This window comes from Lathyrus oleraceus, chromosome 1, assembly GCF_024323335.1.
Source record: "Lathyrus oleraceus cultivar Zhongwan6 chromosome 1, CAAS_Psat_ZW6_1.0, whole genome shotgun sequence".
NCBI classification, from domain to species: Eukaryota; Viridiplantae; Streptophyta; class Magnoliopsida; order Fabales; family Fabaceae; genus Lathyrus; species Lathyrus oleraceus.
Window position 1 is genome coordinate 34,168,159 of NC_066579.1, and position 14,283 is coordinate 34,182,441.

The 14,283-nt window shown below is 28.9% G+C and overlaps 1 protein-coding gene across 2 annotated transcripts; it reads left to right on the plus strand.

Annotated features, from left to right (window-relative positions):
• Positions 1-288: 288 nt before the first annotated feature.
• On the plus strand, positions 289-5,437 carry LOC127085016 (homeobox protein knotted-1-like 3). 2 transcript variants are annotated; one of them, XM_051025605.1, is made up of 6 exons: positions 289-1,163; positions 2,721-2,841; positions 3,131-3,324; positions 3,417-3,548; positions 4,981-5,117; positions 5,212-5,437. In XM_051025605.1, the coding sequence occupies exons 1-6, from the start codon at positions 675-677 to the stop codon at positions 5,249-5,251; spliced, it is 1,113 nt and encodes a 370-aa protein (XP_050881562.1). In that variant the 5' UTR covers positions 289-674; the 3' UTR covers positions 5,252-5,437. The 2 variants fall into 2 exon arrangements, with proteins under 2 accessions (XP_050881562.1, XP_050881625.1); XM_051025668.1 differs by having other exon boundaries at positions 5,215-5,437.
• Positions 5,438-14,283: the final 8,846 nt, after the last annotated feature.

Consider the following 14,283-nt stretch of genomic DNA (forward strand, 5'->3'; position numbering starts at 1 on the left):
TAATAGGATAAATAAATGATAAGTGTTAGTTGAATTAAATGAAATGAGTGTAGGTTGTTGATTTAAGTTCGATTTTTAATGATAATATATATGCATATTTAAATATGTAAATAGATTATTGGTATTTATAAATTAATAATTCTATTAAAAAAAACTTAATTTTTATTTACAAATAAACAAATAAATTTTTTAATTTGTTGGACTTCACACAAAATGGTGTTATAAGAAAAAGAAATGTATACATAGCAAAAACATTTTTATAAACGCATATAGCAATGTTTGATTGGCATAATTAAAAATAACAATAATCTCATTGATAAATCTTTGTCTTATTATAGTGACATGACATGAAAATCTACAATAAGGCAGCCCCACAAACCCTTGCACGTTATCACCAATCCCAACCTTTAGATTCCTTCAGACTCTAATAGCCCTCGATTTTCGTGTCTTCCTCTTTCAAAAAGTCTTCTCCCATTAAAAAGTGCTTTTCCACACCTCTTCTCCCTTCTCATCACCTCTAAACTCTCTCTCTCACACCTCCAATTCTCCACCAAAATTCTCAACCCTAACTTCTTTCCGCCAAATCTTCTACGTCTCACCGTCATGACATCGAATCAAATTTCGCAGTAGAAAAAAAAGCATAAGCATAAAAGAAAAAGCGATTAATTAAGCAAATGGCTTATCATCATGACCACCTATCACATGAAATTAACTTTCAACCATTCACAGAAGAGCAACAGTTAAATCAAAGCAGAGACATGCAAAGGCTACTACCGTTCACCGGCGCCGGAGCTGGATCAGCGCCGAACTGGCTCAACAACGCCGTAAACCTACGGCAACAGAATTTCCTCCACTTGCAACCAGACACATCGCAAAACGACGACGGAAGAGGAATTCACATGATGGAAAAAAGCCGAGATCGAAACCGGACGGAAAGCAGCAACATAGAATCAGAAGAGTTATCACAATACAAAGCAGATATTCTTGGACATCCTCTCTACGATCAGCTTCTATCTGCTCACGTGTCGTGTCTGCGAATCGCTACGCCGGTCGATCAGCTTCCTCGGATCGACGCGCAGCTTCAGCAGACGCAGCGTGTGGTGGATAAGTACTCCTCACTTGCTAACGGTGTTGTAGATGAGAAGGAGCTTGATCAATTCATGGTTAGTTACAAGTTACAACAACTACTCAAACCTAATTTTGTTATTATTTAGCATCAATAATATAATATGCATCTTCTTATCCATGCAAATTTATTCTATTATTCTTAATTGTCCCACTACCACTAAACTTTAATCTACTTTTCAATAATGGATTTGAATGATTTGATTTTTGTGTTTGTGTTTGTTTCTTTATTGTTGTTGCGCCTAACCTAATTAACCAACTGTGTGGAATAGCAATACTGCAATAATATTTGGTTTATATATAATTAAGCTGCTTTGTGATTTTAATAACTTGTTATTATGCTTTGGCTATACTACCGTTTATGTATTTAGTCTAGATTTGGTGCTTTTGTTTCTTTTGTTTTTTAATTGAAATATATATTTTACTCATATTATGTGAAAATTGGATCTTCTTTCCTGCTTTTCCGGGGTTTGTTGTTGTTTAGACTTTAAAGAACAGTAAAGGGGCAGTGTTAATTGATTAGGGTAGAATTACAGTTACATGATTGTAGTAGGTGCTTGTTGCAGAATTAATTATAAAGAAAAAGAAAAAGAAGATGATGGAAAAAGTAACATTCTTTTTATTTTAGTAGTTTCAAAATAAATGTTGGACTGTTGTAAGTCTAGGTAGTGAATAAATGAATCTGATTTTTTTTCTTATAGGGAAAAGAGAGTCATTAAATGAGTCTAACTTAGGATGCTGCAACTGTGAGTTTTCCAATTTACTTTTTCTTCTAACAACTTACTTAAAGTTGTGGTAATATTTCGGGTGATCAATTTTGTATTCTTTTTTACCACACCTGTAACCTTTATGATTCAGAAAATTGTGTTTGTTGCTAAATTCTTTTCACTTTTGATTTCTTAATGGTAGTGTTTGCATTGATGGAAGCTTGATGGAAGCGTCATTGTCTAGCTTATTAATGTCTATGTTAACTTTCTTATAAACAAACACTTGATGAAATAAGAGTGCTGTGAGCAATTCAATCCGTTGCATATTTTACATATCTGTCGTCTTATGATCATTCCTTCATGTTGCAAGAAGTGGATGATTCCGTCCTTGTCATTCACACTATCAAAATCCAACCAATCATATAATTCATATGTATTGGTACAACAACCAATAATATATTTTAATCCAATTCTTATTATATGCGAGTTTGCTCATTTCTTTTTTAACTATCTTAGCCTTTTAACTCTTTTTGGTTTTAAATATAAAGCAAAAAGTTGATAAAATTTGCTCTAATTTGAACAAGTCAACTTCTTTGCTAGTATATACTTTAATACAACAGGTATGCTATTCATATATCATTTCTCTTAATACAATACATAACTAAGGAAATGTAAGGGAAATAATATATGTATAATAATAATATACTTTAAATTTTGTTTATATTTACCCTATTATTATATGCTAGCTAGATGAAATTCAAAACTAGAGTTCTTTATGTAAGACTAATCTCCTCAGTAAACTAGAGTTTATTTTTGAACAAATTAATGCATCTCAAATATTTTATGCTTCTTAACTTAAATGTTTTGCTCTTACTATACTTGTTGCAGACGCATTATGTTCTCCTGCTTTGTGCTTTTAAAGAACAATTGCAACAGCATGTCCGTGTCCATGCCATGGAAGCTGTTATGGCTTGTTGGGAATTGGAGCAGTCTCTACAAAGCTTGACTGGTAAGTTAATTCAACTTTCACTTAAATCTTTGTTTTATTCATATAATATCACATAAATTATATATATATATATATATATATATATATATATATATATATATATATATATATATATATATATATATTCATCTACAAAAGTATTAATAAATCTACAACAAGTATTTAGTGCTATCATTGAATAAATTTGCAATATAGAGGTTAGATCCGTTACTATATGAAAATGAATAGATTGAAGACTGATTATTAGGAATAAGAGTGATGAAGCCATAAATGGTGCATGCATGAACAGGTGTATCTCCGGGTGAAGGAACTGGTGCAACAATGTCAGACGATGAAGACGATCAAGCAGAGAGCAATGCAAACTTATACGAAGGAAGCCTTGATGGCGGTGATAGTCTCAGCTTTGGTCCACTTGTTCCCACTGAAAGTGAAAGATCTTTAATGGAACGTGTGAGGCAGGAGTTAAAGCATGAGCTAAAACAGGTAACTATAACATGCAACCCTAGTAATTGTTTGTTACTTTGAATAAGATTGGAATGATTTTCATAGTTAATTTATTTCTGTATTTGAATCAGGGTTACAAGAGTAAGATTGTGGACATAAGAGAAGAAATTCTACGCAAGAGAAGAGCGGGAAAGCTTCCTGGTGATACCACCTCCCTTTTGAAAGCTTGGTGGCAGTCCCACTCAAAATGGCCTTATCCTACTGTAAGTATTTTTTGTTGAATGTTTGTTTAATTAACTTGTCTAATTAAGTTCTCCTTGGTAGAATATTTTAATTTATTATTTGTGAAATTAAGATTACATGATATTATTTTAATGGGACATTCTAATATCATCCTTAGAAAACCTAAATATAAACTCTTATATTTTTTAGTAAAATAGTAAATTTTATAATATAAAAAGAAAAAGATATGTAATGTTATATTAATTTTTTAAACTCATTTTGGAGGTGCATATTTAGTTTTTTTTTTAAGTTATTGATTTGTACTTTAAATTTTGAAATAAAATTTTATTTTATAGTTAATCGGTATAAACTTTAGAGATTTACAAGTTATTAAAGTTTTACCCCACCGTTCTTTGATCATTTTGGTATTTACAATAAAAGTTATCTTTAAAATATAAAAGATATCTTAAGATTAGTGCTGTTTATTTAATTTGAAACTAATGTTAATTATGTTATCTAAAAGTATACTCTTAAATTAATATAGTTTTCTTACCTCCTTTTAATATACATTTATAAATGATTATTAATAATTAATAAAAAAATATTTTGTCTAAAAATGAAGTGATATTTATTTTTTCATTGTATACTAAGTTGTTAAAATATATGTTATAAAAGGTTAATATTTTGACTTTGAATCCTAGTGTATACAATATTTAGTTAAATTTTATTTATTTTTCATAATAAATTTGGAAATTCAAGATCTTTTTCTTTTGAAAATTGAAGAGTTGAGACAATGATACATTATAATTGTATTTATATTTCTAGATTAATTTTTTTAATCACAATCAAATGTTAAAAATAAAAATAAATATAGAAGACTAGTCATTATCTTTAATAATATGTGAGATGAACTACAGCATATAATCTTAAATTTTTAAAAGTAAAATTATGGATAAATAGGACTCATAATAAACTTGACATTTTTAAACCATAAAATTATATAAGTTATACAGAAAAAAGTACAAGATATAATTTATATAAAATCTGGATTGTTAATTACATTTCTCATTGTATACCTTATAATTCATAATGTTTTTAGTTTAACTAATTTTGGAATAACCCATTACAATATGAAAGTGATGGAATGATTAGAACATAATTTATACCCTCACAATTTTCATCAAATATACTTCTTCTCTAAGAGGATAAACTAATATTTTCCTATTTGAATTTGCAAATTGACTTGAGAGCTCTAGTCTGCTTTATCTCAGAGCCTCTATTTTTTCAGTCCAACTAATAATGAGCAAGGAGACAAGCATGACTTGTGATCAGATAATGTGATAATGTTATGTCCCAATTAATGTACCTACTACTCCTAATTGATTAAGAATTCATATACCAAACCTTGATATTGCTGGGCAATTGTATCTTCCATGAATGCTAATCATATTGGACTCGTGAATGTACTTTCAGGAAGAAGACAAAGCAAGGTTGGTCCAGGAAACAGGACTTCAATTAAAGCAAATAAACAACTGGTTCATTAATCAAAGAAAAAGGAATTGGCACACTAATCCCTCATCTTCCACTGGCTCCAAAACAAAGCGCAAGAGGTGACTTATTTCCCTAGTCTTTCTTGTTTCAAATATTCTTTTTGAATCACTTCAGAATTCGATCATGAATCTGATTTTTCATACATTTCAATAGCAGTGGCGCAGGTGAAACAAGTAACCAGAGCTTCATGTGAGTCGATATCATGTTTTGATGAAAGAAAGAATTATTAATATTCTTCATTTTATGCAACTATATATGTTGGGACGCTTCATGTATAGGACAAGAGCTTATAGTGAAAAATGATGTGATGTGATGGAATATGAATGTCAAATCCAAATTTGTTTATAACATTGCCAAGAAATGTTACTACATTACATTACTTGGTAATTATGTTTTTAAAAGTTATTTTAGAAATAAATAATAGTTTCACTTTGTTAAAAAATACATTGCAAAATAAAATAAAATTACTTGTATGATTTTTTTTAAAGTGTGTTTTTGAGAGACAAATGCTTAAAATGATATTAGGTTTAATTATATTTTTTACTACTCCATATGCAATTTTGATCTTCTATTTTTTGTTTACCAATTTTAGTTTATATATTTTAATTACATGATTTTGTCATCTCATTTCTACAATCACAATGATAATGGTGTGGCATTGAATACATAAAACTGTCAAGGTCATATAAAATTATCTCAAGTTTGGCCTTCAAATTCATTTTTTTAAACCATTAAAGAGCACTCTTAAATTTTCACAAAATTTGTTTTAAAAACATCTTAATGGGATGGAAAAAGAGAGCATTTGGTTTTTAAATACTAATAATTATTTTTACGGAAAATTTTTTCTTAAATTTGTAAATATTGAGAACACTTTTTTTTAAAGCATTGTGCTTTTTTATTTTATTTATAAATACCAAATCATAACAATATATCTAGAATACACAACTAATATAATTCACATACTAGAAATATTTAATTTACGCTTTATGTAGAATATTTATCACATACTTGAAATATTTAATTTACACTATATCTAAAATATTCATCACAGATTTACAAAAAAATATTCAAAAAGGGTATTTATCTCCACAAATATGCAAATATGCATTGTTTAAATCACAACTAATATATATATATATATATATATATATATATATATATATATATATATATATATATATATATATATATATATATATATATATATATATATATATATATATATATATATATATATATATATATATATATATATATATATATATATATATATATATATATAAAGTACTTGCAATATCATATTAATTTTTCTAAAAATAAGAGTTATTTAATATTTTACTTGTTTCACATGATTTTAAACCATAACCTCCTTGAATTTTAATTTTCTTTAAAAGTATTTGTTGATAATGTGTGGTCCAGGTCGTATATTCGAAAAGTGAGGTAGTAAAATTGTTGGTTTAATACACTCTAGTTGTCATTAAGAAAACAAATAATAAGGGGGACAAGAGGGATAGATAATAAGTAAGAAAATTGAGAAATAACTCGTTATATAATATAAAGTTATTTAAAAATATACTGTTTAGTAATCCGTAAAGTGAGGTAGTAAAATTGTTGGTTTAATATACTCTAGTTGTCATTAAGAAAATAAACAATAAGGGGGGAGAAGAGGGATAGATAGTAAGTAAGAAAATTGAGAAATAATTCGTTATATAATATAAAGATATTTAAAAATATACGGTTTAGTAATCCGAAAAGTGAGGTAGTAAAATTGTTGGTTTAATATACTCTAGTTGTCAGGGTTGAGAGAAGAAGAGGGATAGATAGTAAGTAAGAAAACTGAGAAATAACTCGTTATATAATATAAAGTTATTTAAAAATATACTGTTTAGTAACCATATCTCAACTCATCAACGTTTTGAGTGGGTTAGGATGTATTTCACGTAGTAATATTAGTAACCAAACATTAATTCCTACTACCTTAAATTATGATAAATTTAACTTAGATCAAGATACTTTACAAAATCATGAATTAGAAACTCAAGAAATAAAAAATAGATTAGTTAACTGATCTATGGCAGAAATTAAATTAATTGAAATTTATAAAATTAACATGTTTGGTATTTTTAAAAGTAAAAAATTATTCATAGTACAGAATCTGTTACATCTATATGCAATAAACATGAAACCATAAATTAGTTAAACATGAAGCTGTTAGAAGATCATGTTAGAGAAGGATGTCGTTTATCCATCTAGGATTAATCTAAATAGATATAAAGCCTTTACATAAATTACGACTAAACGCCCTTATTCTGTTAGTCCTTCGTGATACTCGTAGTAAAGATTTCCATAACTCAACTACTGTTATAGTTGAATCTAATCTTAATTATTATTCAGTTTATTTTAATTATCATTCTAATTACTCTATGAGTTTAATTGATGAATTCACTAAAAACTCATTAGTCATATATGTTCAAGGCCTAAGTGACACCTTGAATACTGAAGTTGCCAACATAAAAACTATTAGTAGAATTACCTACAAAATTTCTAATTTAATTGAAACATGTATTATTGAAGCCAATCTTAGAAGATTTAATGTTATGACCCCAAAGATTCTTACTGCTTCTGATATTATTGACAAATTCCCTCAGGAATGGATTTTACAAGATGTGGTTAAATCTGAAAAGATTGAAGCCATGTCTATTAGAGATGTTATTCAGAATGTTAATGGATCAATATGGATTCAAATAAATAGGAGTCAATCCTTTCGTTACAATCAATCTAGTAGCATTAGATCCACATCCAAAAGGTATGAGTTTAGGTCATGATACTAACCATAAGATAGAAAAATTAGTTAAAAAATTAAAGTCTTTAAACATGGGAAACTCTTCAGAAGAGATAAATATTTTATCTCGTTAAGAAGAATTTGATAATATGGTGAGTAAATTAGGTGGAAAAGCCCCAAGACCTAAAAATCGAAACTATTATCCTAGATAATCATTTACTGATGTGAAATTTGAAGAAATAAGTAGTTTTGTTGAAAATAGTTATTCAAGAGAGTCCATTGTTGAATGGAACATCGATGATGCTTCTGAACAACAAGTGTTAGATACCATACAAAATATGACTATGGCTGCTACAACTTTTAAACTCAAAGGAAATAAAGACAAACATACCAAAGATATACTCCCTCCAGTCTCATATATAAACAATTTTACAAAAAAGCTCACATTTTAAGAAAATGTCTAAATGCATTTATGTCTTACACTCTTTCTAATTTTAGTCCAACTTTTGTCTTGGAAATTGTTAAAAACATAGAAATGTGAAAAAAGTAGGGGTATATTTGGAATAATGACATTGAATGTAATAATTATAGATGATATTTGCTTATATTTTAAGACCATTAAATTTTTTGTAGTTGCTTATATTCGAGACCGGAGGGTGTATTAGTTATGAGGTTTACCCGACAGTTAAAAGGATGGTGGAATAATCTCCTTAGTGCTGAAGACAAGATCCAAATTAACTTAGTTATTAAAATAAAATTCAATGAAGCTATTTGTGTTACAACTCTCTTGTACGTGATTACCAAGTTCTTTGTAGGAGAGTCTCTAAAGCTCCAACAAATAGCAACAAACCAATTACTAAATCTTTATTGTCAAACCATATCTCATTATAGGTGGTATAGAGATATGTTTATTTCTAAACTCTTCCTTAGGTCAGATGATGCTGCTGATTATTGGAAAGAAAGATTTATTAGTCGATTAGCCAGATTATTTGCTGAGAAGGTTAAGACAAATATTAAACAAAATTTCAACGGGATTATTCCTCATCAGTCCTTAACTGTGGGAGAATTATCCAATTATGTTATTGAAAATGGTATACAATTTTTTATTGATTACAAACTTCAAAATAATATTAAAAATGAATAATAGATGTGAAATGAATTCATTTTGCGAACAATATAGAACTGCTCTTTTAAGAGTTTCTAGTAACTCTAAGAATAAAAAAGCTGCTAATAAAAGTAGGAAAAAAATTCGGTTACCATAAGAAACAACCTTAGAAAAATAACTCTGAATTTTACAAAGCCTTTTATAAGAAAAATTATGATAAGAAACCTTACAAAAAAATCTATGTTAAATCCAAACCTAAAGACAAAAATATCAAATGTTATAAATGTGGTCGTTTTAGCCATTATGCTAATAAGTATAAGATTAAAGAGAAAATTAATCAATTATAAAATATATACATTTCAAAGGAGTTAAAGGAAAGTTTGAAAACTACATTAAAAAATATCTTGCTAAATTTTGAACAAGAAGAGAGCTCTTCATCTTATGGAGAATCTTCTTATGAAGAAATTCATCAAAATAATAATTCTGAAGAGTCAATTTATGATTCTGATGAATGCTTAGGAATAGATTTTGTAATTGTTATAGTTGTAATAAAATAATTAATATTCTCACTAACCATCAAGATAATACCCTGATAGGAATATTAGATAAGATTGAAGAATGTGAAAGTAATAATGCTTTCATGAGACAAATCAAAAACTTTATTGACGATAACGATATTTGCAAAAAAAAACATGTTAATAAAGTAGAATTTAAAGATGTTATGAACTTATTTAAAAAACCAGTTGAGAAAATTGTTTCTATTAATGACTTATAAGAAAAAAGAGTTTAAAAATGAAATTCAAACTCTAAAAATCAGGGATGATAAGATAGATCTTAAATTTTTAGAATTAAAAGGTCACATGATTATTCAAAATCAACGTATGTTAGCTTCTTCTAGTAAAAGGAAACTAATAGAGAGATTATTGTTTCAACCAACGAAGATCCCTATATCAATAAAATAGAGAAGATGATATCTCACAAATGGTATAGTAAAATAAATCTCATTATTAAAGAATTTTTTTTGAACTATTTACTTCAATAGACTCAGGGGCAAATTTAAACCGCATTCAAGAGTGGTTAATCTCAACCCAATATTACAAGAAAATCAAAGAATCTTTACGAGGAGCCAATGATAACAAATTACACGTATCTTACAAATTACATATTATAAAACTTCTTTTCTTTTAGTTAAAAATATTCAAGAGGCTATTATTCTAGGACCCTCTTTCATAGTTTTACTCTATCCTTTTATTGTTAATAATCTAGCTAGAACTACTAATACTTTAGGTCGTAAAGTTAAGTTTGAATTTTTAGACCAACCTAATATTAGAGATCTTAACTCTGTCCTGAGTAAAGATAGATCTTTTATTAGTCTTATTAATAATAAAAGAAAACAGATTAATTCCATAAACAAATAAATGCATTTTAAAATAATAGAATTACAATTATAGTCTTCCCGTGTTCAAGAAAAAAATTAAAATTATGCAAAATAAGTTTACTAAATATTTTTTTCCAGAATGACCTAATGCCTTCTGAAAAAGAAAGATACACACTGTTTCTTTGCCTTATGAGCCTGACTTTAAAGAAAAAGATATTGTAACTAAAGTCAGACCTATACAGATGAGTAAGCAGCATTTAGATTATTATAAAAAAGAAATACAAGATTATTTAAAAAAAAAGGTTTGATTAGGCTGAGTAAGTCTCCCTGGAGCTGTTATGCATTTTATGTTGTTAATGTTGCTGAATTAGAAAGAGATAGTCCCTGATTAGTAATAGAGTACAAACCTTTAAACAAAGTTTTACAATGGATTAGGTATCCTATAACTAATAAAAAATATTAATTAGCAGATTACACCATAAAAGTATATTTTCTAAATTTAATCTTAAATTTGGATATTATCAAATTCAATTAGAAGAAACTGATAAATATAAAACCGCTTTTTTAGTATCCTTTGAGCACTATGAATGGAATGTTTTGCCCATGGCTTAAAAATGCACCCTCAGAATTTCAAAATATAATAAATTCTATTTTTAATAATTACTCTCACTTTACTATAGTCTACTTAGATGATATTCTAGTTTTTCTCATATTCTATTAATCAATATATACAACACCTTAATCAGTGCTATGAAATAATTAAAGATAATAATTTAGTCTTATCCGAGAAGAAATTAAACTTATTTGAAAGTAAAGTAAGTTTTTTAGGTTTTGATATTAGTTCGGGCATGTAAACCCCTATTAGTAGGTCTTTAGAATTTGTTAGTAAATTTCTCGATGAATTAAAAGATCAAACTCAGTTACAAAGGTTTTTAAGTTATCTTAATTATGTGTCAGACTTTATTCTGAGACTTGATCTCCATACCAATTAAATTATAATAGTATTAAGAAAGAGAATTTAGTCATTGTTTTATGCATTATAAAATTTCAAAATGATTTGTTTTCAAAAACATTTTTATTCAAAATAATTTGCAAAGCTGCTAAGAGTGTTTTAAAGAATGGTGTTAAAAATTTGGTTTCAAAATATATTTTTGCTAGATGGTAATCTTTGTTATCCCGTTTTGATTAAAAATTTGGTTTCAAAACATATTTTTGAGAGATCACAATCTTTGTTATCCTGTTTTAATTTTGAAATAGAACATATTAAAGGAATTAAAAGTTCTTTATCAGATTTTTTAACTCGATAATTTTTACAGGGTAAAAATGAGCAAGAAACAAAGTGATCTCATAAATAATTATAGAATCCATTATCATCAAATAAAAAATCCATAGTTTTAGGACCACCGTCATATATTAGAAAAACTATTTCTCCATTACATTCTTTCCCCATACCCGTGATTAGGCCCTCATTATATTTCCATTATCTTTTACTTAAAAAATTACTACTTCCTCGTCTTCTCAAATTAAACCCACTTCAAATTAGCTTTTTAAACTCCTCCATATTCTATAAAATCTTCTTTAATTACCAAAAATATGTCAGAATCGATTATTCATTTGGAGCCTATGTACTATCTTTCAGATGCATCATTAATACAAGTTATTTCAAGAATTTTCCCTCTTGGATTTTTTAAACCAAAATACTTATCAAAAACTCGAGAACATTATGAATTTATTTTGGTTGATATTGATTCTATTTCTCTTACTCATCAATATGATGAGAACGATAAATAAAAAATTAATTTCCCCAAATTCAAAATTATTAAAGTTTTATCTCAATTAGATTGGAAGATATTGATTCCCATTATCTCAAAATTATTAGTTTTATCAAAATTATTAAAGTTTTATCTCAATTAATGTCCCCATTATGAATTTATTTTGGTTGATATTGATTCTATTTCTCTTAAATAATTAGGCATAACAAACAGACCCAATTCGACATGCTAACAATCCTAGCATATTTCGACTACATCATGTGAGCAGACTTCGACGTCATGCTAAAGTCATGTCGAATTGTCGAACCAAGAAACTACCCTTCGATCATACTAGAGTTCGATCCAATATCTCACATATCTCCACCTTAGGACAAACTCTATAACATCAAGAGGAATAAACTAGCTTTCTTCATGCAGCTTTATCAACTGCATACAGTGGAAAAACTTGCAACTTGATAATGTCTTGATGATCATATCATCAACATTGTGATATGTCGAAACCTTCAGCACTAGGACTTCTCCACACTCGATTACCCCTCTGACAAAATGCAACCTCACATCGATGTGCTTGGTGCACTCATGATAAGTTGAATTCTTCGATAGGTGTATAACACTCTGACTATCACATTTAATAGTAATAACTTGACCTTGAAGTTTTAGTTCCTTAGCAAAGCCTTTAAGCCACAATGCTTCTTTCACATCTTCAGTGAGGGTGATATATTCCACTTTAGCGGTTGATAAGACAACGACCTTTTGAAGTGTTGCTTTCCAACTAATTGTTGTTCCAAACATAGTGAATACATATTCAAAAATAGATTTTTTGGAATCCATACAACCTGCATAATTAGAGTCGACATAACATTCGACTTCTGCTTTACTATTTTCACCACATGCTCCACCATAAATCAAGACTCTGTTTAGAGACCCATTTATGTACCTTAGAATCCACTTCAATTCTTTCCAGTGAGCCTTTCAAGGATTTACCATGTACCTACTTACAAGACTTACTGCATATGCTATGTCTGGTCTAGTATAGACCGTATCATACATCGAAGAACCTACTATGTTAGCATATGGGATGCTATTCATATAAGCTCTTTTGACCTCAGTACTAGGACATTAATCTATACTCAACTTGAATTAAGGGTTTGTCGGAGTCACAACAGGCTTTAAATTCGATATACCAAAATTTTCGAAAATCTTCCATAGGTATGTATCTTTAGATAAGCATAATTTCGACTGCTTTCTGTCTCTTCGAATGTAAATCCCAAGAATTTTTTATGCTGCTCCCAGATCCTTCATATCGAACTCCTTATTGAGTTCAGCCTTCACCTTCGTTACATCCTCGACATTGTTGTTTTCTATGAGAATATCATTCACATAAACCAACAAAATAACAAATGAATTTCCAGGTCGAAATTTAAAGTAAACACAGTGGTCAACTGACTTCTAATGAAACCTATGTGAGCCATGAACTTGTCGAATCTCCTATTCCACTATCGAGGAGATTGTTTCAGTCCATATAAAGATCTATTCAGATTGTACACATAATCTTCATTACCCTTTTCTGCATACCCTTCAGGTCGCCTCATTAGGATTGTTTCATCTAGATCTCCATACAAGAAAGCAGTCTTCACATCCATTTGTTCCAGTTCTAGGTCAAACTGTGCGACTATGGCAATTAACATTCGAATGGACTTGTGCTTCACAACAGGAGAGAACACATCATTAAAGGCGACACCTTCTTTCTGAGTGAAACCCCTTGCGACCAGTCTTGCCTTGCATCTCTTCAACGTCACTTCTTCGATTCTTTCCTTAACTTTGAAAATCCACTTACAACTGACTAACCTGGATCATACAGGTTTCTTGATCAGTTCCCAAGTGTGGTTATCATGAAGAGACTTCACCTCATCATAAATGGCCTTCAGCCATTCAGTCTTATTACGACTCCTCATAACTTCCTTATATTCTTTAGGTTCTTCATCTAGAACCTCACTTGCAGAGATTAAGGCATAAGCTATGAGATCCACATACCCAAGTCTTTGAGGTTGCTTGATAGCTCTTCTCAGCCTATCTCTTGCCAATAGGTAGTTATCAACATGTTCCTCAACTTCCTCAGTATCTTCAGCATCTTGTGCTTCTTCTTCAACTTGATATGGGATACGCAACACCATTATGTTGGGGAGTA

Bases quoted from the DNA above. Each gene is read 5' to 3' on its own strand.
- LOC127085016 (XM_051025605.1), top strand. From the start codon at position 675: ATGGCTTATCATCATGACCACCTATCACATGAAATTAACTTTCAACCA. The intron at 1,164-2,720 runs GTTAGTTACAAG...TACTTGTTGCAG, and splicing joins AGGAGCTTGATCAATTCATG to ACGCATTATGTTCTCCTGCT. The intron at 3,549-4,980 runs GTAAGTATTTTT...ATGTACTTTCAG, and splicing joins CAAAATGGCCTTATCCTACT to GAAGAAGACAAAGCAAGGTT.